Source organism: Crocuta crocuta, unplaced genomic scaffold (genome assembly GCF_008692635.1).
Source record: "Crocuta crocuta isolate KB4526 unplaced genomic scaffold, BGI_CrCroc_1.0 scaffold70, whole genome shotgun sequence".
Taxonomy (NCBI): Eukaryota; Metazoa; Chordata; class Mammalia; order Carnivora; family Hyaenidae; genus Crocuta; species Crocuta crocuta.
The window spans coordinates 14,759,337-14,786,609 of NW_027528417.1; the positions used below are offsets into that span (position 1 = coordinate 14,759,337).

Sequence of the window (27,273 nt, forward strand, 5' to 3'; positions counted from 1 at the left end):
GTTTTCTCGGCCTGGAAAGTATTCTTCCCTCTTCCTCAAGTGACAGTCTTCTACTCATTCTCCATGTCTCAAATCCAATGTCACCTCTTCAAAGAAGCCTTCCCTGACCACTTAAAGTTCTGTCTACAAATAAATAAATAAATAAATAAAATTGTTATCTATTACGCAAATAATGAATTATGTAAGTTACATAGACTTTACTACATACATAATAAATATATAGCATATATTTATATTATATATATCATCCTGCTTATCCTTTATAATTATTTTGCTTATTATTTATTGTTAGTGCCCACTCCTCTCCATCCTCAACTAGACTGCAGATTCTTTGAGAGCAGAGGCCTTTTCTATCCTACGCACCTAGACAGGGCTCTATCCTTTTCTGAGCCATAGTATGTTTATCTTTGAGCAGAAGATTATTAGCCTGCTTTGTCCACTACCAAGTCCATTGTGATATGTAAATGAGAGAGAGGATATGGAACCATTTGGTGAATGGGAACAGCCACTAAAAACATGAGTGAATACTATGGGTTCACATGGAGGCTTCCAGAAAACCAGGGTTCAGTATAGGGATGGTCCCAGCAGCTGCCACCACTGTTCAGATGTGACCTTTTTTCTCTATCTTGCCCCTCACAGATTAAAGCTGGTCCAAAAGTTTTGGGGCCCTTCTGTGGAGAGAGAGCCCCAGAACCCATCAATACCCAGAGCCACAGCGTCCAGATCCTGTTCCGCAGCGACAACTCGGGCGAGAACCGGGGCTGGAGGCTCTCATACAGGGCGACAGGTAATACAGCCTCTCCCCGCATGGGTCACAGCTAGTCACCATGCTCAACCCTCATGGGACAGTGGCTGAGAGATGAGAGATGAGGGGATGCAGGCCTGGGACCCCCCTGGCGATGTGGCAGGACCCCCAGCTCCCCTACAAAGGAGCGTGGGGCCAGGTACCTTCTCTCTCCTACTTAGTTTCCCATCCATAAAATGAAAGCAAGGGCAGTGATGATGATGGAATTAGACTAGACATAGTTTTCAAACTTGCTGCACTTCAGAATCACATAAAGAGATTTTAAAAACAATAACAAAAAACAAACAAACAAAAAACCCTTATTTCCTGAACTCTACTCTTTCACACTGATTCACTGGGCCTGGAGAGAACCCTTCCAGCTCAGCCCTCTCCACATCTGGGGCAGGAATTTGAATGTGGGCCTGTAGCTCAAAGTGTTTCCTCATGGTCATTTGCCTCCTGTGGCCCCCAGACTGGCAGCATCCACAGGCCTCACCCCTTAGTACCCCAAGGCAGCCAGTCCTGGCCCAAAGCCTGATAGAGGCATATGCCCCAGGGGGCTGCATAAGCCGAGGAAAAAGAGGGTATTGGACATGCCTGATCCACCTCACAGATCTGATATCCTAGCCTTGCCTGCATTATCACATTGATGCCTCNAGGCCTGGAAATCTTGTCCAATTTAGGCTTTGGAAGGGTGGACTCAGAAACATATGGTCACGGTCTCTCTCTAACACTCTGAAGAATGGTCTTGGTGAGAAAGAGCGATTAAGTCATCCTGAGTTGTCCAAGAGAACAAACTCTGCCCAAGGAGTGCAAATTCTAAGCATATAAATTTCAATTGAATAGGAAAACACTGTTGCGTTCGTCAGAGGAGTCGAGTAGGAAAGGTACAGGTTTGGGAGGTATTAAGCTCCCTGTCACTGTAGGAATGCAAATAGATGTTTGACGTCTACCGTGGAAAATGTTGTAAAGGAGGCCTCGGTCAAGGGTTCCACTCAATGACATTTAACATCCTTCCCACCCTGTGTTGTGAAGAAATCATTTGACTAACCACCTCATTTTACAGATGAGGAAATAGAAGTCCAATTTGGAAAGTGACCTGCTCAAGGTTCCAGAATAAGTCTTTAGAGCCTAGTAGGTACCGACCCCCAACATCTAGTTCTGTGGGTGTCCCCCGCACCATACCTTGCACTCTAGGGGCTGGCTGCCTGCTGTAGACTTTTCCTTGTTTTCTCACCCACCGCCTTGTCATTGCTCCCCACCAGGGAATGAGTGCCCAGACCTACAGCCTCCTGTCCATGGGAAAATCGAGCCTTTGCAAGACAAGTATTCCTTCAAAGACCAAGTGCTTGTCAGCTGTGACACAGGCTACAAAGTGCTAAAGGTACAGGGTCCTGCTGGGAGAGGAAGGGCCACCAGGCCAGAGAAAGTCCTTGTACCTCCCAGGGCAGATGGGCTTCCAGAGCTTGTCATGGGCCCTCCACGGTATTTACTAACTTCCAGCATGTTTCAGAAAGAAATTCTAGCCCTTTGAAAATCCAAAGCATGCATCTCAGACTCTTACTTCTAGAAACAGCACAAAAGTCACTTATCAGAGCTTGGGCTGGTTTGAATTTCAAAAAGAAATCAAGATCCATTCAGCCCTACAATCAGGACAAACACCCTTAACGAAGTTCATCGGTCAGACTGACTGGGGGAAACTGGGACAGGAAGCAGAGCTTTTAGAGGTGGCACATTGCTCACTCTCCTAGGAATCTCCTGGCTAACTTAAAAAAAAAAAAAAATCACCTTCTAGGCCTCGACGGAGATAAATTAAAGAGGAATCTCTGGGGCCAGGCCAATGATTGGTTTTTCTGTTATGTTACCCAGGTGAGCCCGGCGTGAGCCAAGCTAGAGGAGCTCTCAAGGAATGGGTCTCCACGTGGGGTCCCCATCTCAGCATCACATCACTTGTTAGAAATGCAAACCACGGTCTTCAGGCCAGACCCACTGAATCAGAAACTCTGGGGGTGGGGCCAAGCATCTGTAGCAATACTGATGCTTACTCAAGTTTGAGAGCCACTGCTCTGGAAAGAGAGTCAAGGGTACATGTTTCCCCTCCTGAACCATTGCCCAAGCCCTTCTTTACACACAGCCCTTGCCCCTCTCCACGGTAGGAATGGGGACTATGAATTAGGAGTCTCTCTTTCCCATATCGTCAAGCTTACCCTTGGAAGCCAGCGCTTGGAAAATCTCAGTCAAAGACGACCGGTATGGAATTTGAGAAGGTTGTACTGGGAAACAACCACCAACCCCACACATCCTCCCTCTTGCCACATCTTCTTCCTGTTTCTTCCCAGGATAACGTGGAGATGGACACATTCCAGATCGAATGTCTGAAGGATGGGACATGGAGTAACGGGATTCCCACCTGTAAAAGTAAGAGAACAAAATTGGTCTATCATGAGGATAAGAAGCTCCCCAGCACCGGTGGAGTCCAACCAGAGACCACACAAGGGGTTAAACCCGATAGATGTGCTCAAAGAGAGGTGGGGCCAGGAATTCAGCAGACACATGAGGGCTGGACCAAAAGGGTCCTTCTTTCTTTTTTTTTTTTTTAAATATTTTTATTTATTTCTAGAAGAGAGAGAGAGCGTGAGCAGGGGAGGGTCAGAGAGAGAGGGAGACACAGAATCTGAAGCAGGCTCCAGGCTCTGAGCTGTCAGCACAGAACCCAGTGCAGGGCTCAAACCCACGGACCATGAGATCATGACCTGAGCTGAAGTCGGACGCTTACCCAACTGAGCCACCCAGGCGCTCCCCTAACAATAATTTTACAAAAACCTCTCACAAAGGAAACTCCAGGCCCAGAGAGTCTCACCAGCGAATTCTATCAAACATTTAAGGAAAATGGAAATAGTGTCAAGATCACATTGTAAAAGAGCACATGGGTAGGAATTATTTTAAAAAAATTTTTTTAATGTTTTATTTATTTCTAGGAGAGAGAGAGGGAGACAGCGTGAGCAGGGGAGGGTCAGAGAGAGAGGGGGAGACAGAATCCAAAACAGACTCCAGGCTCTGAGCTGGCAGTCAGCACAGAGCCCGACGCGGGGCTCGAACCCACAAACCGCGAGATCATGACCTAAGCGAAAGTCGGACGCTTAACCGACTAAGCCAACCAGGCGCCCCCAAAAGGGTCGTTATTTCTTTAGGCAATACGACATTAGGATTCTAAAAGAAACTTCATGTTGGTCCCTGTTTACTTCCTAAATACTAATTTTACCTCTGCCTGCAGGCAAGTTGCCAAACTTGCTCAAGAAGTAACTTGGCCCCAGGTTTGAAATGAGCTCTGGCAATTACTAATGCAGGAAACTATTTTAGCAACCGTGCCCAGAGCCAGATGACCTTGCCAGTCTCTATGTGGTCATCAGCCATACCCACCAAGGTTTCTGGAGCAGCTCGTGATTTAGGGCCTGTCAGGAAAAGCTGTAAGGTCAGCAAACCTGTGTGAAGAGGAGGCACAGCTCTGTACTGGCTCTTGAGACCCTGAGTTTTGTGTTGACTCTGCTCCTAACCCATCCCGTGACCATGGACGGGATCCTCCACCTAAATGTGCAATAAAAAGTTGAACTAGCGCTCGTATTCTAGAATATATTGGGGTGTTTCTCAAATAATGTAGTCCACATAAATCACCTAGTGCACATCGTGAAAGTATAGATGACCAGCCACCACCCTGTCCCCTACCTAGGTAGCTCTACTTCTAGACATGTAAGGACCATATTTTCAGGAAACTCATTATGGCAGCATTGAGAAAGGGAGGTGTGGTAGTGGGAGGGTGGGGAGGAAAGAAAGGGAAGGGGCAAGGAGAGGGTTGGCTTTAGGAGGGAGAGGTGAGAAGGCAAGAGTTACAATTGGTCCCGCCCACCCCCATTTCATGGCTTCACATAAATGATGGAGTGGTATCCCTCTTCCCTTCTCCTAAATGGCTCAAATTCTCAGGCAGATCCACTCCCAGAGCCCCAGAGGGGACATTGTCAGTGGGAACTCTTTTGAGGTAAATCCCAGGCAGAATTTTAGAGAATACTCTTGCTTTTTAAATTTTTCTTTTTTTAGATGACAATGTGGCTGGAGTCAGAGCCCAGTATGGGAAAAGGGAGGCATTTTATGGCTTCGACAAGCTGGATGCCTGTAGGGAATAGAGAATTCAGATAGAAAAGAAAAGGTCCAGAAATGGAGGAACTGAAATGCCAGCAGACACATCCACCACCTCCTCCAACACACGGCTCACATGTAGTGCTGTGACTAAGTTCTGTGTGAATACTGTGCAAGGCAAAGCAAGGGCACATTGTGAAGGAGGAAGAAAAAGAGAATGTGGTATGTAGAAGACAGGGTGTTTTTAGAGTCAGGAAGTTCTAGATCAAATGCAGACTTGACCAGTTGAGGGTCCCTATGCAATTTACTCAGACTTCCAGCCTCAGTTTCCTACACTCTTGATTCTTCTAAGGACCAACTGGGCTGATGTACATACTGTGCATGTGGAGGACCAGGAAAAAGTGAAAGATCATAAAAGCTTATCTCTTCTTTCCCCAACCCCCCCCCCCACATCCAAACTCCCCACTAGGCAGAGGTTTGGTTTCTCTCATTCATGCTTTTGGAAGGTAGAAACGTTTAATAATAATTTTCCCCCAATGAAGCATACACACTTGTATTGCAACAGAAGTGCTGATGGAGTACCACACTACTGTATTTGATGGTCCTATTTTATGTGACCTACACTAGTATATGAAAGAATGGCCATCATTTCGTACTAAAGAAAAGAGTACTTTTTTTTTTTTTCCTCCTGAATATGGCCTGGTTCTTCCAACATAGCCCAGGTTAGGATTATTAGAATCCCCATTCAGGCATATCTGGCACCTCTACTCATTCACTGAGTAGGTTTTCACTGAGCATCTCTCTGTCCCAAGTGTATGCCAGGTCCTAGGAGACATGCAAAGGTGAACAGGACTGAGAAATTTCAAGTCCTTGGGGATTGTGGGGAAAGGGCTTGGGAACAGACAAGAAGTATGCATGTGTAGTGAAGAAACTTGCTCTGGAACAGGAAGCAGAAATGGTGGGTTGTCGTCCTGACCCCACCTCCCCCTGGCCATGGCCACCCAAGGCAAGTACTGCTCCACCCTGAATGCCATATGTCAAATGAAGGTTCAAGCCAGATGAAAACAAAGCTTGCTCCAGGGGCAGAATGCTGTAATCCTCGTGAGCCAGGACTTATGATCGTGCAAATTCTCATAATGGTACAAATTCCACAATCCCAAACTGTCATCCGCACTGGCTGTGCCTAAACTGCATTCTTAATCAATCTGGTGGAGCGATTTCTGTATTTCCTGCATGAACTGTTTCTGCTTTGCTTGCTAATTTTTCTCCTTCTCTCCTTTCTCTCTCTCTCTCCCTCTCTTCCTCTCTCTGCTTTTTTCCTCTGCACCTCCTGGCCTCTCTTTGATCTTCACCATGGTGGCAGAAACCGAAATGGATGAGGAGAATGAACTCGGGTCAGAGCAAGAGACAGAGTGAATGACGGGACTCCCCACCCCCCCCTCCCAGAGTGCAGACATCCAGGAATGGACCACTCCTGAGACCCTGGGGCCCCAGAGCTACTCCACTCCTCCCCACCCTGCCATCGCTCCATTTCCGGTTTCTGTGCGGATTAGTGTGGATGCTGAACAAGAGGACACAGTGTCAAGCAGTTGAAACTGCTGTGTAAAGGAGAACATTTCCCTCCTGGAGGGCTCACCCATCATTCAAACATTACTCTGGAAAATAATGAAAAGACAAGGGGGATTTTTTGAGCACCTCCAAGTGGACCGTACTCTTCTCAAAGGAAAAATGACTTTGGTTCCAGAGACACGAGATTTTGTATACAATCACATGGCCCTAGGCTGACCAGGTCAAAGTGGGCCCTCGTTCCTCATCCACTCCACACTTCAAGTTGAAATGGGCCAGAAGGCCTGTGACTTTATGACTTTACTATTTTTATCTGCTACTTTCTAACCATGAGTAGGTGTGAAACTAACTATAACTCATAGAGCATGGGTTTTTAGGAAATCTAGACATATTCTCATCCACAGAAGTTTCTCTTCCACCTATACCTAACACGGGACGGAAAGCCCATTATCATCATTAGTAGTATTCTTTCCTCTGGGCCAGGGTTTACAAATTTTGTGTTTCTGAAAATTCCCTGATTAAAAGTTTCAACAGATAGGTATCACACTTGAGAGCAGCAGTCCTCAGCTCTCGTGTTGTGGGCCATCAATGGGTCACCATAAAGGGCTCTGTTAGAGGAAGCAGGAATCTCTGCTTTAGCCTGAACAAAATCAGAATAGACGCATCTGAGAAGCCCTTCATTACTGTGATCAGTCAGTCTATGTGGTGATTAAATGGGCTTTTGATGGGGGCAGAATCCTGTACGGGCGGCCAGTGGCAGACCTGGAGACTGCAGCGCCAGCCTAGGGCAGGGGTGTCCCTGAGAGCAGAGATGAGGTGGGCAGTCAAGACAGGCATCAGTTAAATGAATATGCTTAATCCCACAATGTGTAACAGATATTGTACTTAGTGTGATAGAGCGGATCCTAATTTCGGCAGAAGATCCAATATGGACCCAAATAATTGCAACACAGGGCAAAATAAGATACATGCCTCAGATAAATGAGTAGAGGTCTCAGCAAGGGGAAAGAGGGAAGCAGCCCTCCCCAAGGAGAAGATGGAGAAAAGGCTTTCATGAAGAAGTAGTGTTTGATCAAGGGCTCAAGGTAGCCGGAATGTGGACCGTATGGTTTCCCATGTGGGGAAAGCAGGCGAGTGAGTAGCACAGTGAGGGATGTGTGATGTTGGAGCACAGGTGCACCGAGGGCAGGGACCAAGAGATGCTGGGGTGAGTGCCAGGGGAAGCCCATGGTGCATCATTCTCCAGAAAGCCCAAGATTGTGGCAAAGCACACTCAGGATGGCAGGTCAAGAAAGATGTGTCTGAAGGAAAAGAAATGATAGCCAGAGGTGACAGCAGAGACAGGGTGTGGGCTGGTGCATCCCATCCCAGGGAATGATGAGAAAAGGAGTCCAAGGGAATAGAGAAAGGAAAAGTGCTTTGATTCCAGAGTGGGGAAGTAGCCAGAGGGAGTGTTAAAGAAAGGATGAGACCCCCTTCTAAAGCAAAGAAGCTAGACTAGCTGAGGAAGGAGGCTCTGGTATAGCATCTTTGATTGCACCTGGTGGGACTCAAGGCCCCTGGGAAAGGGAAGTTGTCTCCAGGTCCCAAAGAGACTTGGCTCTTCACTTGCCACGATAGACTTGGGAGAAGAAGTATGCCTTCCCCACTCACCAGGCCCAAGCTGAAGTGACCCTCTATTATATACTGTTTATCACCTCCATCTGCCTCTAAGGCCAGCAAAATTGCTTCTCTGGAGCAATGTTGAAGCAGGTACTCAGGAAACATCTCCCCACCATTGCTGGCCAAGTAACAGGCTCTCAATAGACTGAACTTCTAGCCATGTCGAAGCCCAACCCTGCAATTTCTCCCCCTGGAACTAGGTATTAGGTCCAGAGGATACTTTAGGCAAAATGAACTGAAGTTCAGAGACACAAGAGTAATAATGCCAAGATCCAGGCACCAGTGAATGGCATTTCCTAAAAAAGGAAGAAAGATCTGCTTTGAGACTCAGCAGGAAAACACATTTAAAACTGTTTTTTAGCTCTAAATAATAGATGTTATCACCTCTGGTGACCCTAGTGCTGACTGTCATCATACAGAGTAGAACAGTGTCTCTACTTTTGGGTTATCAAAATGAATGGGAACGGTTTGTCCAGGGAGACTAGGGGTCAAGACAAAACATTAGCCGGTTCTCTTGGCTTTTGTCTTCCTTGTGGATAGGAGACACCTGCATTTACCCTCAGCCTTCACCCCTCTCCTCCACAACGGAGGGCCTTGGAGCCATCTATGTTTTAAGTTATGTAACTCTTTATTAGATCAAAATGATAAATTTAGAGTTCTAAACTTAAAAATCACAACTTCTGGGTAGAATCTCAGGGGAAAATTGCTCTCTCTCTGCTTCCCAAGAAGGGGGCATTCTGGAAGTTCTGCTCTGTGGAATGCTGTCCTCTTAACTTATCAGAAGATTCATAACTAATGTCCATTATTACCCACCTAATACTGATTTTAAGCCATTTTAACTAGAAAACAGATCCTTGAGAATCGTTAGTTGGTTTTCTTAAAAGAACACTGAATTCAAAATCAGGCCTGATTTTCTGGTTGTACCTCTCTGTGTGACCTTCGGCCAGTCAAGTCTCTTCTCTGGGCTCATCTGTAAAGTAAAGATATTCTAGATTGTCTGCCTTTGGTTCCTTTCCAACTGCAAAGCTTTATGATTTTTCTGTGATTCTTCAACTCTGGGATAGGCTGTTAGCTCTAAAATGAAGATGTCCTTAGAAATGAGCACCACCTCCTAAAGGAAGTCCCTGAAGAGACCCTGAAAAGTTGGGTCCTCAGCCCATGACTTGGGTTCTGACAGCCTTGTACTGGACTCTGTGCTGGCAACCTCCTAAGAACACCTCTGAGGAGCAGGCATCCTACAGCCAGGCCCAACATCCAGCCCCCAACAATCGGAGAACATAAGCAGGTGAACAATTCAAACTTAGTCTACCCCGGGCCCCACCTCCCACTTTCTGTGGCCAAGATGCCCACAGACAGCCAGCAGGATGGGGCTGTGCATTCATGCAAGAGCTGCTTTCTTTCTGTTTGTTTTTGGATTTTTTTATGCCAAGCACCAGTGTGAGCACATGAACTGCTCTTACTCAGCTTGTGATCGGGTCTGGAAGAACTGAAGTTTCCTTAGTTTGTGTCAGCCAGAGTTTTTTCACTGAGCTACAGGCTTCATGCCTGGGCAAGAGAGACTAAGAGGATTGCACAATAGAACTGGAAGTCAAAGAAAGGACTATGTGGGGAAGAGACTGGGGTCTCCTTAAATCTCAGCAGCCCTGCTCCTGCCCTGAAGTTGACATGAGGCCAGGTGAGTTGGCCACACGGTAGTGCCACAGTAGATGGGAGAGACCCCAAAAGCAGAGCCCCTCGTGGCTACAAAGGCCCTGTATAATCTCAAGGGTACCATTCTCATAGACTAGAGTGTTGCTATCTGCAATTGTGTGCAGTGCACAACCCTCACATCTGTATGAGACAGACCCATCACATGGCCCCAAGGAGAAGAACACAGGGTAATTAAGGGGTGCTACTCTCTTCTCTCAGTTGCAGACTGTGGAGCCCCAGCGGAGCTGAAACATGGACAAATCACCTTCTCTACCAGGAACAAACTTACCACATACAAATCTGAGATCCAATACTCCTGCCAGCAGCCCTACTACAAGATGCTCCACAATATCACAGGTGAGCCCTCCATACTAAACCAGCCCACTCCCACCTCATACTATTTGGGTCTCAGGGTTGGACTGGGGCAAGAGGCAGCCAGTCTACTGGCTGAAGTTTGGGAGGAGTTGGGAGGAGAAACACCTGGAGGCATGCCTCGCCTCTCCCTGCCTCAGGCTGACATCCCAGGGGTTAGGCCACATGGCATGCCAAAACCCTCACTTGCACACTCAGAGCCCCTGGCAGAGAAGGAGCCCTCAGGGAGATGGCAAAGCCAATCACTTTTGCCTCTGCCACAGACTGGTACTAAGAAGATTCTCTAAGCTTCCAAGTCCTCACTTTTCAAAAGGGGAACTCGCAGAGCTAATGTAAGACTCAGATGAGATGGTGGACACCGGTGTGATTTATTAATGAATTTATTACATGGGGAAAGGAGGGCAGACAAACGTGCCACAGGAACCACCAGAGTGAAGGCCTAGTGACTGAGGAGGAGGACTGCCAGGGGCTGGGCTGGATCGGGGGGAGGGAGCAGCCCAGACAGACAGGAGTCAGATTGCACAGAGCTTTGGGCAACATGCTGAAGAGCATGCCGTTCGTTTGTGAGGGCAATGGGGAGCTGTTGGTGATTTTGAGCAGAGGGAAAGCATAGATTCTCATTTTAGAAAGGTCCTTCAGGGTGCAGAGAGGACTGGCCTAAAGAGAAAGGCATCAGAGACGGAGAGACAACTTGCCTACTGTAGAAAAATCAAGAACCCATATCTATTTTCCATGTACTACAAATCAACCATTCTTTGCCTCTTCTCCCATCTATTTTCACTCTCCCAGGTATATATACCTGTTCTGCCCAAGGAGTCTGGATGAATGAAGTACTGGGGAGAAGCCAGCCCACATGCCTGCCAGGTACCTGACCCTCAAGTCCTCTGCCTCCAGGTCTCCCATCCAAGGTGCTCTGGCTATTGATGGAGAGGGGAGGGAGAACATGATGCTTTGGTTCTTTGTTAAGAGCTATCCTCAGAGAGCCCAAGATCAGGTCTTGGCAAACCATCCAGCCTCTACATTCAGCCTCTGCTATCACATCAAGAGCCTTCCTGTCTCCTCTCTTTGGAGTTCTGCTACATTCCCACCAGCCTTTCCCTCCAACAGTTTGTGTGTGCACTTGCTGTGCACCAGGGAAATCAAGAAAGTGGGCACCCTGTCCTCAAGTACTCACGATGATGTAGAGGAGATGAGTAACATAGATCAAATAATTGATAACTATAGGACAAAGTAAGAGTTCCTCCAAAGAGCAATGAGTGTTCAAGTCTTACTGACTGCTACAGCCCCATGGCTCACCTACTGACCCAACTCTAAAATGAAAAAAGAATTTTGTGCTAATAGAAAGTGTCACTGTGCATAGAGATTTGGGAGACATTTTGTGGATATTTGCATTAGCATCGAAAGTATAGGTGATTTGCATTGCAATCATAGTGCACACATATATTCAAATCAACTTTCTAGAAATCTGTAGCCTCAAATGCACACTGTAGGGTGAAACAAATAATCCACACCAAAAAAAATTGAATAGTCATGGCTCAGAAATATGCACTTTTAATAATAGCAAGAATAGCAGAATTGACTTAACTAATCAAGCAGAATTCGTTGAAAGATACAACCATTCAGGACAGCACTGAGGAGTGATGCTGACCCTACCTGCATATTTGCTGGAACAGCAGGAGCTTTGCAGTATAGTTAAATGTGTGGCATTTGTATTTTACTGAATTAGAGTGTTGAGTCAACTGAGACAGTGTATTATCTGAATGGTACATTTTAGTAACCCTCAATATACACTCAGTAGACTTCTAGATGTTAGATTTAGATGTTAAAATAGAAAGACTGTGGAGTTGTCTACCATTATCCTTAAGAACCAAAGAAAATGTTTGCATTCCATGTTGGTCATCACATTTGCTACGAGATCCTACAGAAGAAGGAATTCACTGCATGTAATAGTCAGGGAGCGGAGGAGTCAGGACGGGTTAGGAAGACTTCATTTGGAAGGGCTTTATGCCTAAGAAAGAAGTTGGAGGAGGTGGAATGGAGGAAAAGTCAACCAGCTCATGCTCTGCTGATCCCCATCACCTCATTCAGGCTTAGTCAGGAGCACACCCAAGGTGAACCCTCAGAGAAGATGAGGAATGGTGGAGCTGTGGCAAACAGGAAAGCCAAATCCCCATTTTGCTAAAATACTATGTGGGCCAAAGGAAAAAGCATCGCAAGTGGATTCCATCCTGGACAGCCATATTGTAACCTCTGGAAGGGGATGAGGCATTGAGCTGGGAGTTAGGGGCTTGGGTCCTAGTCCTGCTGCTGTCATTTTCTTATTGTGATCTTTGGTAAGTAATCTCTAGGGCTAAGTTCCATACCTCAGAAGTGAAGGAGTAGTACCAAGTGATCCATAACATTCTATGACCCTTCATGGTCATCATCCTCTATACTTACACAAAGTACAGTGGGTCATGAAATTCTTTTAACACCTGGTCTTGAGAAGCACTGTGGTTCACCATTGGACAATGCCAGAGATTTCAAAATTCTTTCCTCCTAAAACACCAAAATTAACCCAGAAGCAAGCCAACAGGGAGAAAGCCATTTTATTTAGCATCATAATATCCACCTTTCCAAAGAATCTTATTAAGCAAATACTATTTGCCCTTCATTTTACATGTGAGAAAACAGAGGATCAATGAGGAGCACTGATTTGTCCAAGGCTATCCTCAGAGTTAGGGGTAGAGCTGGAAGATGAAGCCAAGAATTTTGCTATCAACACAAGCAATGTTGAGCCATTCTTGGCTCTGATTATGTTTCATGGCATCCTTATGGACCCAGAATTCTAGAATATTATATTTTTATTTTAGGGGCCCGCTCTCAGTACCTCCAGTGCTCTAAAGCCCGAATCTGGCTTCAGCACAGCTGAAGCTCTAGTTTTTCAAGAAGATTCCTTTGTTCCAGGAAAGACTGGATGGAGAACGGTAGCAGCCAAAAAGGAGGTCCCATTTCAAAGAGCTCTCTCAAGGCTTGTTGCATCATTCAACCTCTTGAAAGGACAAAAGCACATCAAGATGAAAAAAAACAGACATTAGTGCAGAAAATGAAGCAAGATTTAGAAGAAAGAGGCTCTACTTCTGACTAATGACTTTGAGTATGTCACTTGCCTTTTCTGAACCTCGATTTCTCCATCTGTAAATTAGTGGTTCTCCAAGCTTCCCCAGCTCTGACCCTGGAGAAACGCACCATTCAGAGCTGTCTTTGTTGTTAAGCATGAACTCAGCCACAAGCATGTCTCTTACCAGATGAGGGCCTTTCAGCACTAAGTGAGTTGTTGTGCGGGGCCAGTCACAGATTGCCTTGAGATGTCACCTTGTAGGCTGCTGCTTGTAATCAGGAGTCCGGCCTTCAACTCTGAAAGACCAGGCCACAGAGAGTTAGCAAAGGCCAGCTCACATCTGGTCTGATGTGAATGACAGGGTGCCTAAGGATCATGTCAGAAGCTTTTGGCATCAGGAAGAAGAGCATCTGAAAAGCATTAAGTTGCTGAAAGCCTGACCTCCCAAAGTTGCCACGAAAACACAAATATTCCTTGGTCTTTAAAGGATTGTTGAAAGTATCCATAACCAAAGAAAGTAGCCTGGCCGTTTGCAACGAGGAGGAAGCCCACACTCACACGAGGCTTACCTCCCAAGCCTAAGAACCCTGCTGGGAAGGCCCATGTGAGCTTGTTCTTAGCCATCAGGGGACTGGTACTGAAGACCCTCTCTGCTCATGGGCCAAAGACATTTGGCTGCAGGAGGCTGGTGGTGCATGTGCATGCTCGGGGTACAACTCAGTGGAATGAAGTTTGATCAGACCTTTCTTCTTCCCCTGAAGGTACTACATGGTTCCTGGGTGCAACGATGAGTGGCTCAGAATAGAGCCCATTCATCATTGCTTGTAGATTATGCCACCTTCCCCTAACCTTGGATGCCCTGGGCATGCGTTCACAGCATGAGTCCTTTAGGCCAAAGAACAAAAAGTTACAGAGCCCATGACCATGATCTGTATATGTAATGAGGCACGGTGGGGTATAGGACAAGACGTTGATCTAAAATCTAGCTAATTTCCCTACTAACTTATTAGCCATGTGTCTTGGGCTAATTGCTTAACCTCTGGAGAGTTTTACTCACTTATAAAATGAGGATGGCCAGGGAAAATGAAATAAAAATTGAGGGAATTTGGAATTTGAAGGATCCATGGAGATCATATTGACCAACTGCCTCATTTAGCACATTGAAAGTTAAAGTCCAGAGAGACGAATTTACTTACTCAGAGTCACACGGGACATTCGGAGAGAAAAGCTGGGTCAAGGCCTCAGGTATCTTGGCTCCCAGTCCAGCGTTTGCTGTGACCCACTAGTCTTTTAGTTTCCTTCCTTCTCTCAAAGCCCATGACCTATCGTTTTCAGAAGTTTTCTAAGTACCCACAGCACGAGCCACTTCTGGAATATGAGCTGATCCAGGCCAAAAGTGATGCTGGCTAGAAATGGTTCAGGATGGTGAAGGCCCACACATGAAATGTCCTGGTCCATCAATGGCACTGGCCACAGAAGGGCCAGACTATACACAGGCCAGACTAGAAAGACTTAAGACTAGAGAGATGACGCCTGTGCAGAACTCTCCCAGGCCACTGTGACCCCTTGATGTAGCGTAGGGTCCCATGGTGGCATAATCTACAGTGAATGACACGTAAATTTCTTTCAGTGGCTCTTTGTATATGTCTGGCCTGACCGGTCTCTGTGTCTTGTCCCCATTCCCTCCTTCTCCTTACAGTGTGTGGTCAGCCCTCCCGCTCTCTGCCAAACCTGGTCAAGAGAATCATCGGGGGTCGGAATGCCGAGCCTGGCCTCTTTCCATGGCAGGCCCTGATAGTGGTGGAGGACACCTCAAGGGTGCCAAACGACAAGTGGTTTGGCAGTGGCGCCCTGCTCTCCGAGTCCTGGATCCTCACAGCAGCCCATGTGCTGCGCTCCCAGCGAAGAGACAACACGGTGACGCCAGTCTCCAAGGAGCACGTGACCGTCTACCTGGGCCTGCATGATGTACGGGACAAATCAGGGGCTGTCAATAGCTCAGCTGCACAAGTGGTGCTCCACCCAGACTTCAATATCCAGAACTACAACCATGACATAGCTCTGGTGCAGCTGCAGGAGCCTGTGCCTCTGGGGCCCCACGTCATGCCTATCTGCCTGCCAAGTCCTGAACCCGAAGGCCCAGAGCCCCATATGTTGGGCCTGGTAGCTGGTTGGGGCATCTCCAATCCTAATGTGACAGTGGATGAAATCATCAGCAGTGGTACACGGACCTTGTCCGACGTCCTGCAGTATGTCAAGTTACCTGTGGTGCCACATGCCGAGTGCAAAACCAGCTATGAGTCCCGGTCAGGAAACTACAGTGTCACGGAGAACATGTTCTGTGCTGGCTACTATGAGGGCGGCAAGGACACGTGCCTTGGAGACAGTGGTGGAGCCTTTGTCATTCTGGATGACCTGACCCAGCGCTGGGTGGCCCAAGGCCTGGTGTCCTGGGGAGGCCCTGAAGAATGTGGCAGCAAGCAGGTCTACGGGGTCTACACAAAGGTCTCCAACTATGTGGACTGGTTGTGGGAGCAGATGGGCTCCCCACAGGGTGTGGGGGAGCTCCAGGTGGAACGGTGAGCTGGCTGACTTCCTCAGGGCCCGCCTGCCCCACCCCAGTCCAAGTGAGTCTGCACACGCACTTCTGATGGCACACTCCATGTTACTCACCAGACCAGATGGAATGGAACACGCTGTTCTCATCCTCCCAAGACTGCCCTGGAGCCCTGAGAGCCAGCAGTGTGGTATCGGAAATGGCTGCACACAAGAGGCCTGGGTCTATGGCCCTGAGCAAGCCCCCTCCCCTCTGGAGGCCTCACTCTCCCCAGCAGTACAATGAGGGAGACTAGACCTCTGGCCGATCCCAGCACTCCTCTCTGGGAGCGCTTGACCCCAAAGGCCTTATGCACTCCTAGTCACTTATCAAACCCATTAATCCCACTGTCTGTGTGCCTGAGCTGGGACCTGCCTGTTAGAAAATCTTTCCTTATGTTGAGCTGAATGCTGAGTCTGTATAGTTTCCCTGCTCGGCCCTTGGCACAGACAAGTCTAGTCTCTTCCAGGGTTTTAAGAGACAAGGATCAGACCCCTGAGGCCCTGTTTCCTAGTGTGAGACCTTGGGGTGCTTTTGTTCCTTACCTTAGGTTCCTCTCCCAAAAGCTTCTTGTAGTCCAAGCCATATGCTTGTGTTCTCTATTAAAGGAATTTCAAAGGACAAAGAGAAAGCTGGGAAGGTTTTGTGGTGATTTGGAGGAGGAGAATGTCATTGGGAGGCTCCCCATCCCTGATAAACTCATATTGTCAACTCTGAACACGTCATTCAGACCTATACGTTACTCTCTAATACCAGCTGACAACATGGGTGTCCACACCTACCGCTCCAGACAAGCACGAAGCAAGCCTCCAGCTTTGAAGTGTATCATCTGAAAGGGCAACCTGAGCCCCAGCCCCAGGTGTGGAGACCCAGCTGGATTGTTTAGAAAAAGAGAAGGCCCACATGTGCCCCGTTGTACTTCTGGGCAAGAAAATGGAAGAAGGGTGGACTCAGGACATTTGGAGTAACCTGATCCCACCAGACCACGCAGTGTGCCCACAGTCTGAGCTCTTCAGCGAGCCCACCTGGCATGGATGTTCAGAGAGATCCATCCTCTGGTTTCCAGGAACCAGAGTCATGGGAAGAAGAGACTTGCCCATGAAAGGCGGGGAAGAGAGAGAAGAGGCAGCCGAGAGTGCTGGGTTCCAGCCCCAGCTCTGCCCCTAACTGGCTGTATAACTTCTCACAAATCACTTTCCCTTTCTGGGCCTCAGTTGTCTCATCTATACGAGGAAGACATTAGATCCCTCTCAGGGTCCTTCTAGCGCTAGCATTCAGTCTTCTGATTGCCAGCAGCAGCCTTTCCCCGGCTCTCACAGGGCCTATCGTGTTCCTCCTCCCCAGAGCTTGCTCTTCTGGGAATTCTCCATCAGAGAAAGGCAGCTAAGAAGTCTCTGAGAAGAATCCCAAGAGGACTTTGGAAAGTGTCCACTTGTCCAATCGGTTCATGAAAGCACACTCCTATATCTGTGAACAGTGCATGTAGAGAATGCTGTATTTTGTATATTTCATACCACAAGCTTCACTACTCTGCAAGTTGCCTCTGTGCTCTGTTTCTCCCGTCAGGGGTCTAAAGTGGAAATAAACCCTCTGTGGATAACAAAAAGCTTTCATTCTGAGGTTTGGTTACTGTTGATGTTTGTGTATTTTGACCTTTTGAAGGAGACTGGCCCCTCATTAAGCTACTATCTCTCCCAATACAGAAAAGGTACAACTTTTGTCATCTGGACATCCTCCAAGGAAAGGTAAAATGAGGAATGGAGTCAGTTATGGACATGTCTTCCCCCCAGGCTGTGCGTGCTTTCACTGAAGCACTTGTCATTCAAGTCCTTGACTTCAAAGAGCCCAAACTAGCATGCAAGACAGGGTCACGCGCATCCTCGGCTCACACAGGTGAAAGCAGTGACGTGTCCTAAGGAGAGTAGAGATCACAGCACTGCAGGCACTTAAAGGCGGGAGAGTCAGGGCTGGAGGGGGTTTGGAGAGCTTTGTCGACAGGCTACAGAGAACACACCAGGAGACATGAGAGAGGGCCAGTGTGGGTGAAGATCAAGCAGGGAAACGTGTCTGAGTGGAGCAGGCATGGCAGGGAACCAGGCAAAGTGGAAGGAGGTCTTAAAGGCCATACAATGTTTGCACTGTGTCCTGTAGCCAGTGACTCTCTATTTTTTTTTTTTAAATTATTTCTAGGAGAGAGAGAGAGAGAGCGTGAGCAGGGGAGGGTCAGAGAGAGAGGGAGTCACAGACTGAAACAGGCTCCAGGCTCTGAGCTGGCAGTCAGCACAGAGCCCGACGCGGGGCTCAAACCCACGAATGTGAGATCATGACCTGAGCGAAAGTCGAACGCTTAACCGACTTAGCCACCCAGGTGCCCCAGCCAATGACTCTCTAAATGGGAGAATATCAGAATCACCTGGAGTGCTCCTTAGAAATGCAGATTCCTGGGTCTCAGGGAATTCTGAGGGTGGGCAGCAGGGGTGTGGGAAGTGGGGGAAGGGGTAGGTGCCGGAGAAAAAGGTGGAAACCCCACCAGACCTATGGCTAAACCGGTGCAGAAGCGGGAGCTGGGGGAGTTTAAAACATCCAAGTAGTGTATTCGGCAGGGAATCAGTGTCTAGGCCTGGTGTGAACTAGTGGCGGCGCGGTGCTAGTGGGAAAGGGGGTACAGCTGACCTGCTAGTGACGGCTCTCCGTGGACGCGCTCATGGTTTGCCTTTGGGGTTTGTATCGTAATGAAAATATCATGTTTTTTACACTCCTGAGAACTAAAAGAATCCTAAATTATGCTGGACATTTTATATGTAGCTGGTATCGAGGACTATCCTCTCTTGTGTTCTACTGTGTTTCGGATTTTTACTATCCTTTAAGGATATTATTAGGACTATTAGGACATTATGTTGTGACATATCGAGACCCTGAGGTATCCCGAGGTTACAAAGAAAGCACCCTGTGACATGGCATGGAGGAGTCACAATTCTTTCTTCTTCTTCTTCTGGTAATTTTTTTACCAGCTTTAGGATGCAATCTATGCAGACATTAACAGACATCTGAACTATCAGAGGGGGCGGAGAAAGTCATGAACAATCTGCCTGCAGAAGTAAGGAAAGAATAAGCAAGAAAGGAATCGCAGAGACGTTAAGGCAGGTCAGAGATACTGATTTGAAATCCATCAGGGTATAGTATAGATGGTAGGATGGCCCAGGAGACAGGTATTATCTACTGGAAGTGTCCAGAAGAATGGGCAAGGACTGATCAAGGGTGCCCCAGCATGGAAGGCATGGAGAGAAGAGAAACTCCAAGAAAGAGAGCAAAAAGAGGGGTCAGAAATACAGGAAGAGAAGTGCTTCAGAAGCCAAGGAGGAAGTATCAGGAGGGGTACAGTAGTCAACAGTGCCAACGCCATAGGACAGACTGAAGGATGGCTACTGGGCAGCACGTTCCCCAGGGCAAGGACCCAGACTCTACCATCCACTCTGAGAGGATCCAGGAAGCAGACCCTCTGCTGTGTTTAGTCTCCAACTGTCCTTTTCCTCCTCCTCCTCCTCCTCTCTTCTCTTCCTCTCACTCTCTCTTTACTTCCTCCCTCATTCCCCCCACCCCCCACCTCCAGATTTCTCCTAGGTTTTATCTCTCTCTTGAGGCAAGAAACCATCCTTACATCCACCTTTCTCTATGACTTATAGTAAAAATTATATGATTATATGCTTAGTTCGCTGCGTTTGGGTTCCTTGAAACCTACAGATCTTTTACCACAACCTTTAACTCTTCAAATGAAAGTTTACACTTCCAACTTAGTTTTTGCTTTGCTCTTTCAAAAGTCAGAGTCCACCTAAAACAATGGACGCTCCCAGCCTTAATAATAAGGAGCCAGAGAACAAGGGGAATTCCTGGAGATAAAGAATATATGAGAAAAAATTTCAAATCCTATTTTCCTACACATGTAAATATGTCTGTTGAAGTCCCATGTATGGGCCAAGAGCCATTCTACCTCCATATATGGTTGTGGATCTATTAAATGTCCAAATAGTCAATTTATTTCCAAGTGTATACAGCCCGGCACTTTCTTCTTCCAAATCCACCAACAAAGGAGAGGAAAGGATGTGGAGACTGTCAATTCCTCTTTCCATAAGTTTAGCTGTGGAATGGAGGAGAAGGAGAGACTATAGAATGAATGAGAGGTCAGGAAAGTGGAAGTGTGGTTTTAGGATGAGGACTTGGAGGTATAGGCAAAGGAGAGATTCAAGATATTGGAGAGGAGTGAGAATTCCCCAAGCCAGGTCCCCAAGAGTGTGGAGGTGAGAAGATCCAGAGTCCAGAATTAGTTCTGAAGAGAAGAAGATTTATAGACAGGGAAAGATGGAGAAAGAATGTTTGGGGAAGTTCCCACGTGGTGGGCTCTGAGATTCTGCTGAGAATGTGGACAGGACATTAGCCTGGGACATTAGCCAAGGGCATGTAGAATGAAGCTACTGGAAGCTACTGAGGATGCAGTCAAGGTTAAAGCACATCCACCTGGGATTTCCCCAGCCTTATTCAGCAGCCTGGTGACAGCTACAAAGAAGGCAAATGGCTACCTGGATCCAGGGGCTTAGGGTATGAGTGCTAGGAAGTCATAGTGGTGCTGGCTAGGGCGGGAAAAGCCCTGAAGTCAGGAGACCTAGATTAGAATCTTGCCACTAACTCATAGAGTAGCTCTTTGCAAGTTAATTCCCTTCTTAAAGCCCCAGTTTCCTTAAGTGTATGATGAGAGGGACAGGCTAGATGATCTCCAAGGGCTGTTCAGCCATAAGGTGCTGTGTCTGTGTCTGTGAATCCAAGTCAGTGGAAACAATATGGAGCAGGGAGACACTTGGAGGAGTCTTCAATCCCCCAAGGCCCTGAGTAACGGCTTCTCTGAGAACAGATCCCTGTGGATAGAGTAAGAAAATTCTTTATTAGTCAGAACTCTTTCATTCATGTAAAAGAGACCCAATACAAACAGCTTAGGAGACACACACACACACACACACACACACACACACACACAGAGAAGTATAATAAAGCCAAATCACAAGGCTTCAGGTATGGTTAGATCAAGGAGTTCAAATATTGGGATACAATCTCTTCCTTCATTCTTCATCATGTAGACCCACTTTTTTTTCCCATTAGTAGCATCATTCTCTGAAGACTCCCCATGAAGTGATCAGTGGTAGATCTTGGCTTATAACCAGCAGCTTAGCAACCCCAACAGAGAAAGACCTTCTCTTTTTCTAATGTGTTTCACAAAATCCCCAAGGCCAGCTTTCATTGGGCTGGGCAGGGTTACATTCCCATCTCTGAGCAATCCTTGTCTCCAGAGGATGAAAGGATTTAATTTGTTAGGTCTGGGTAATATTCCTACGTCTGGAAACAGAGGTAAGATTATTCCAACTCAGGACATAATAGACTTAAGAATGGGAGAAGAGTAGAACCCAGGGGAAAACTGGGTGCTGTTACTTAAAGAGCAATGAATGCTAGGAAATCAAAATAATAGATGTTCTTAGGAGAGGATGATGAGCTCATACTTCCAGCAATGAGCAAGATGAAGCTCAGAGTGTGATCTGTACCTCCCTCCTTTGACTGTAGTGTGTGGGCTCCCCAAGTTCTCCCGGAAGCTGATGGCCAGGATCTTCAATGGACGCCCTGCCCAGAAGGGCACCACGCCCTGGATTGCCATGCTGTCACACTGGAGTGAGCAGCCTTTCTGTGGAGGCTCCCTTCTAGGTAAGGAGATGTGGAAAGGGCAGGGGACCTGGGACTGGGGGACTGGGTGAAAGTGAAGGGAGCCAACTTTCATTCTCGAGACTGATCAAGATTTCTTCACTGAGGTTCACTGTTCACACTAGTAGCAGGGCTCAGAAGGACAATGTGGTAGGAAGAGCCCTTAACTGGAGCTAGGAAACAAGTGTTCCTGCTCTAGGTCACTCTTTCAGTCAACAAACACCTATGACGTCCTGGTCAGTCTCTGGCACTATGAAGGACTAGCTGAAGGAGTCAGACCCTCAAACATGAATTGCAAGACACTTGTGTGCAGCTCAAAGGCATGGTCACCAGGGCTGTGGAACTGGGGAGAACCAGGAAACTCACACTGGAGAAGTCAAGGAAGGAGCTTTATAAAGGTCCTGAGTGCCATATTTAGGAATTTAGATCTATCCTGAAGGCTGCTGCAGATTTATGGATGGTCTGGAAAGTTCTCTCCAGGGGCAACATGGATTAAAAGATGAGTGAATCCAGAAGCCAGGACTTCAGTGAGGTAGCCATTGCAATTGTAGGGAGGGAAGTCATTAGCCTCAGCATAAAGACAGGGGACAAGGGATAGAAATAAGGCAGATACAAAAGCATTAGGAAATAGGATTGTCAGGATTTTGCAATGTAGTGAACGTGGGTGGGAAGGGGAGTGAGGATGGGAAAGAAATGGCTGGAGGCTCTTCCCGCTGCAGTTTGGTCCAGATGATCAAAGATCCATTCCAACTCTGACATCATGGGAAAAATGAATAGCAACCTAGAGTCCCTGGCCAGTTCCTGGTCTGATCTCTGAGAGATCAGAAGGCCTGGATGGGTCCGCATCTGCCTGGGCAGCTCCCAGGCTGCCAGCCTCGCCTCTCACTGACTCATCTCCCTGACAGTACACTCAGGTGAGGACAGGTCCACGCTAGATCAGGGCTTTCCAAACTTTAATATGAATAGGAATTACTTGAGGGTCTTGTTAAAGTCCCCAGATTTTGCTACCCAATAAAGACTCTTATTTCAGTAAATTTGAAGTGGAGCCTGAGAGCCTTCATTTCTAAGAAGTTTCCAGATGAGGCTGATTCTGCTGGTCCAGGAACTGTAAGATCTGAGGGTAGCCAGTAACCACAAGGCTTTTTGTGGACCCACCTTGGGCTTTCTGGAGCTCACCAAGCCCATAGGTTTAAGGGCCCTAAAATCCCATTGAAGATGTTCAATCTTGGTCTCTTGGTTAGAATGGGAAGATGAAATCACAGATTTAAATCCTCATCTTCAGATTAGGGTCAGACGAATGTCTGACTTCAGGCTGTGAAATGCAATGGAGAGGGAAAAGCCTGAAATAGTCTGAAGGCTGCAGCTCAAGGCAATAGAAGGCAGGAGAAGGCAGTCCAGGGCAGTACGTAAGTACAATTCTGTTCTCAGGCTCCAGTTGGGTTGTGACCGCAGCTCACTGCCTCCACCAGCCGCTCGATCCAGAATACCCAGCCCTACATGCCACAGACCTGATCAGACCTTCTGACTTCAAAATCATCCTGGGTGAGTGAGGGGCAGGCTAACTCCTGAAGCCAACAGTGGTTCCGGGTATGGGCTGTTTCTACTCACTCACTCATCAGGGCAGGACACCTGGAATGAAGAATGAGCTAGAACTGAAGTCCGGGGGGGTCTGAGTCCAAGCCCAAGGCTATGATTTTCAGGTAGTGAGACCATGAGCAAGTCACTAAAGTCTAGGTCTCAATTTTTATAATAGTAAAATAGAGCCCAGTCTAGATATTTTCTAAAGATGCTTCAGGCCTCTATGAATCCATGGTTTCAAGTAAGTCATACACAGATGATCAAGCTTACCCTCTCTTTTATAAAATCTAGACCATCAGCTGATTCAGTTCAGCTCAGCACATAGTTACCTACTGACACTACGCCAGGATCTAAGACCCAGTCCCTGCCCTCCAAGGAACTTACAGCCTAATATGAATATGAACACAGAGACCTCTAGTATAAGATAGGAAGCAGTAAGTCCTATAGGAGGGGAATAGATGAGGTACCACTGGAATTCACAAGAAAGAAACTTCTAACTGAAGAATCTAACTCAAGAATCAGGGAGGCTTCATGGAGGAGGGAACACCTGACCCAGGCACTGAAGTGTGATTATATGGTTTGAACATGTGGCGATGATCATTGGAATGAGGATTATAAGACCATGGGATCAGCTCAAGAAGCAAGTCAGAGGTAGGAGCCCATGACCTTACGGAATGTCAAGTAGGGGACATCTGGGAAAAGAGCCGTGAGAGGCAGCAAAAGGGTTAAGGCCGAAAACAGGCTGGATGGGACAGGGGGTGACAGGGAACAAGGTGTGATCTTACCCTCCATGTCTCTGTTACCCACATGCCTCATGGGTCTTCTCTTGCCCAGGTAAGCATTGGAGGCGCCGTTCAGATGAGAATGAACAGCATCTCGGGGTCAAACGCTTCCTCCTCCATCCCCTGTATGACCCGAACACATTTGAGAATGACGTGGCTCTGGTGGAGCTGTTGGAGAGCCCAGTGCTGAATGACTATGTGATGCCCATCTGTCTGCCCAAGGGGCCCCCACAGGAAGGTACTCTGCCCCACCTTTGATCCTGCCTCTGTAGGTTTCATGCCAGTCGGGAGTGGGAAAGATTGGACAACAAATTAGCCAGCTACCGAGTCCCAGAAACAAATGTCCCAACCTCTGTTGCAGGTAAGCTCCATCCCAGAAGTCCTCCTTTCCGCCATGCTGCCATTCTCCAAGGGGGCAAATTCAGCCCTTCCTTTCCAGGCAGGGAATGATGGGACAACAAGAGGCAACCCTCTGGAAACCCTATAGGCAGCCTCTCCTCTCTCACTGTGTCTTCTTTCCTTCAGAGGCCGTGGTCATCGTAAGTGGTTGGGGGAAGCAGTTCTTGCAAAGGTTCCCAGAGACCCTGATGGAGGTGAGGTTCAATTTATGTCCCATAGAGATGCCTCTGCCCTGCATTGACCCTTCCTGCTCCATGTTGTTCCTCAGGGATTTAGAGTTTTGAGTGAGAGAGACACAGGGGCCCAGACTCACTTCAAAGTTCACTGGGACTTTGAATCCCAACACATTTGGTCTGTTTGTTCTACATGGGGCACTGGTCTGATATGCTACAGAAATATTGTTCAGTGTTTCTGTAGCATATGAAAGGCTCAGCTTATGGAAATTCTGCCAGATAAAAGCAGACTTAGACACCCCAAAAGGTGATCCATCAGTACACCATAAAGACTCACATACCGGAGAATGGGCTAAAGAATGGGCTCTTGTGAGCTACAGTCCTTGGAGTATTAAACTTGACCGTTGCATTTAGAAGTACACATTTATGTCATTTCATAAAAGAATACTGAACTAGAAGTAAGGAGCCATGGCTCCAAGTACTGGCTTCTAATAACGTGCTGGGTGATCTTAAACAAGTCATTTGCCTCTCTGGTCCACTGTATAGTATCTCAAGCTGCAAAGTTAGGGGCGATGCCAGATGTCCCCCAAGATCTGCCTGGCTCAGATATAACTGGGGTTAGTGGCTGCCACAGCTAATTTTTGAATCCTTCAACATAGTTATTTTAACATACTTTAAAATCTCAGCTTTGCAACAGCCATTCATCCTTTCCTTCATTAACTCCCAGGTGTTTATTCGGCGCCTCCCATGTGCCAGACATTGGACTAGCTACTGGGTATGCAGGAGGGTAAAAGGACAGATCGAGTCCCTGGGATCCTTGTGCTTATAGTCAAGTGAGAGGGACAGAAAGTAGTTACCAACATGGTAAACGTGATGAGGAAGAAGTGCAGGAAGCTCCAGAATGTAACAGGAAGTCCCACTTCATCTTAGGGGTCCAGAAGGGCCCCCAGAGGAAGTAACACTTCAATAGCTGAAAAATGAGTGGAGGTCAGTCAGGCACTTGATGGTCTGCTGAAGATATGTGCTCATGACCACTCTGCCCTGACCTTCTCTCCCCTGCGATCTGGGAAGGCCATGGCCCAAGAGGGACCGAAATGGCAAGGGTCAACAGAAACTATCCTTTGGGGTCTCATGACCTATTCAGTTCTTGGTGTGGGTGAATGAGACTCATGTATTTCCTCATTTTATTCCAGACCTCTACTCCAACATTTACCCTTAGCTGAATCCAGGCAATAATAATCACAATACTTTCCTTTTATGTATCAGTTTATTGCTTCAATTAAAAAGGATATTCCCTGAGTATTGACTTTGTCCCAAATTGTGTAAGCAGAAGTGGATAAAATGCAAACTCAATGTCCAGAAGTTCATACTATTGTGACACCTGCTGTAGGGCAAGCAGTGGTAACCCTGTGTACTTAACATTTATACGGTGTTTGTAATTTACAAAGCATCTGCTAATTCATCTCCTCTTTGTACCATTGCATGTGGCTAGTGTGTCAAACAGTGTGACTTCCATTTTTCAAATGAGGAAGCAATCTCAGAGTTCTGAAAAGCAGTAATTAAATTATATGCTACAGGTGCCACAGCCAGCAATTGTAGGAGGGGGGGTGGCAAGAAGACTGACCATACGTTTTGTATACATTCCCATATTTGAAATAATGAATGTGCTAGGCAAGTATTATTATCTCCATTTTACATGAGAAAAATGAGGCCCAGAGAGGGCAAAAGACTTCTCAAGGTCACACAGCAAGTTCATGACTAACATTGTAGCAGAACATGGATCTCCTGATTCTTTAGTGTTCCTTCACCTGCACAATAGGATAGTCTCTAAGACCAGGTGTAAGGTTGGACCGAAGCTCATCCAGGAAGGAGATGGGGAGGAGCCAGATCTAGGGGTATCAGAATAGCAAGAACTCCTCAGCCAGGGGTAGGGACCAAAAATGGCCTTATGTTGCAGATCGAAATCCCAATTGTTGACCGCCGCACATGCCAAGAGGCCTATGCCCCTCTGAAGAAGAAAGTGACCAGGGACATGATCTGTGCTGGGGAGAAGGAAGGTAAGTCAAAAGGATGGCATACAATAGGGCACCACCAGCAATGGGAGGGCTGGAGATCCTCCAGGCTGAACAGAGGAGGACTCAGAGAGGAACGGGGAAGGTCATGAGAGGAAAGATTCCGCTGGAGAATTACACTGCGTCTGAGAAACGTGTGCTAAGAAATTCCCATCATTCCCATCTCCGAGCGCAGTATTCCCCTATGAAAGCGGAGTCCTGAACGTGCCTGCAGTATCTGAAATCACTGAGCTCTGAGGAGGCCCAACAGAACTGCGGGGTCCAGGTTTGGGTCACATGGTCTGTTGCACCCCCTGGTGTTCAATTCTCTGAACTACAAGTCAGATGTAGGGAAAAGGAGGCTCCTTTGGATTTAGGCTAGGAAAGGGAAAGCTTTAACATGCATCTCCTTTTCATTTAGGGGGAAAGGACGCTTGTGCAGGTGACTCCGGAGGCCCCATGGTGACCCTGGATAAAGAGACGGGCCAGTGGTACTTGGTGGGCACCGTGTCCTGGGGTGATGACTGTGGAAAGAAGGACCGCTATGGAGTGTATTCCTACATCTACTACAACACAGAATGGATCCAGAGGGTCACCAGTATAATGGATTGAATTCCGTTCCTCACCTCCCAAGCACATGTGCCGGGTCAG

At 47.3% G+C, this 27,273-nt stretch overlaps 1 protein-coding gene across 1 annotated transcript in view; it reads left to right on the top strand.

Moving 5' to 3' along the window:
* Nucleotides 1–27,273, top strand: part of MASP1 (MBL associated serine protease 1) — a 52,746-nt gene extending 25,473 nt beyond the window's left edge. Inside the window, exons 5-15 of the mRNA XM_077754549.1 lie at nucleotides 640–787; nucleotides 2,050–2,168; nucleotides 3,124–3,202; nucleotides 10,052–10,189; nucleotides 10,994–11,068; nucleotides 21,505–21,642; nucleotides 23,068–23,181; nucleotides 24,052–24,237; nucleotides 24,525–24,592; nucleotides 26,529–26,628; nucleotides 27,044–27,273. Of these exons, the coding sequence (XP_077610675.1) occupies nucleotides 640–787; nucleotides 2,050–2,168; nucleotides 3,124–3,202; nucleotides 10,052–10,189; nucleotides 10,994–11,068; nucleotides 21,505–21,642; nucleotides 23,068–23,181; nucleotides 24,052–24,237; nucleotides 24,525–24,592; nucleotides 26,529–26,628; nucleotides 27,044–27,234 (1,356 nt within the window). The 3' untranslated portion in view covers nucleotides 27,235–27,273. The remainder of the gene's footprint in view (nucleotides 1–639; nucleotides 788–2,049; nucleotides 2,169–3,123; nucleotides 3,203–10,051; nucleotides 10,190–10,993; nucleotides 11,069–21,504; nucleotides 21,643–23,067; nucleotides 23,182–24,051; nucleotides 24,238–24,524; nucleotides 24,593–26,528; nucleotides 26,629–27,043) is intronic.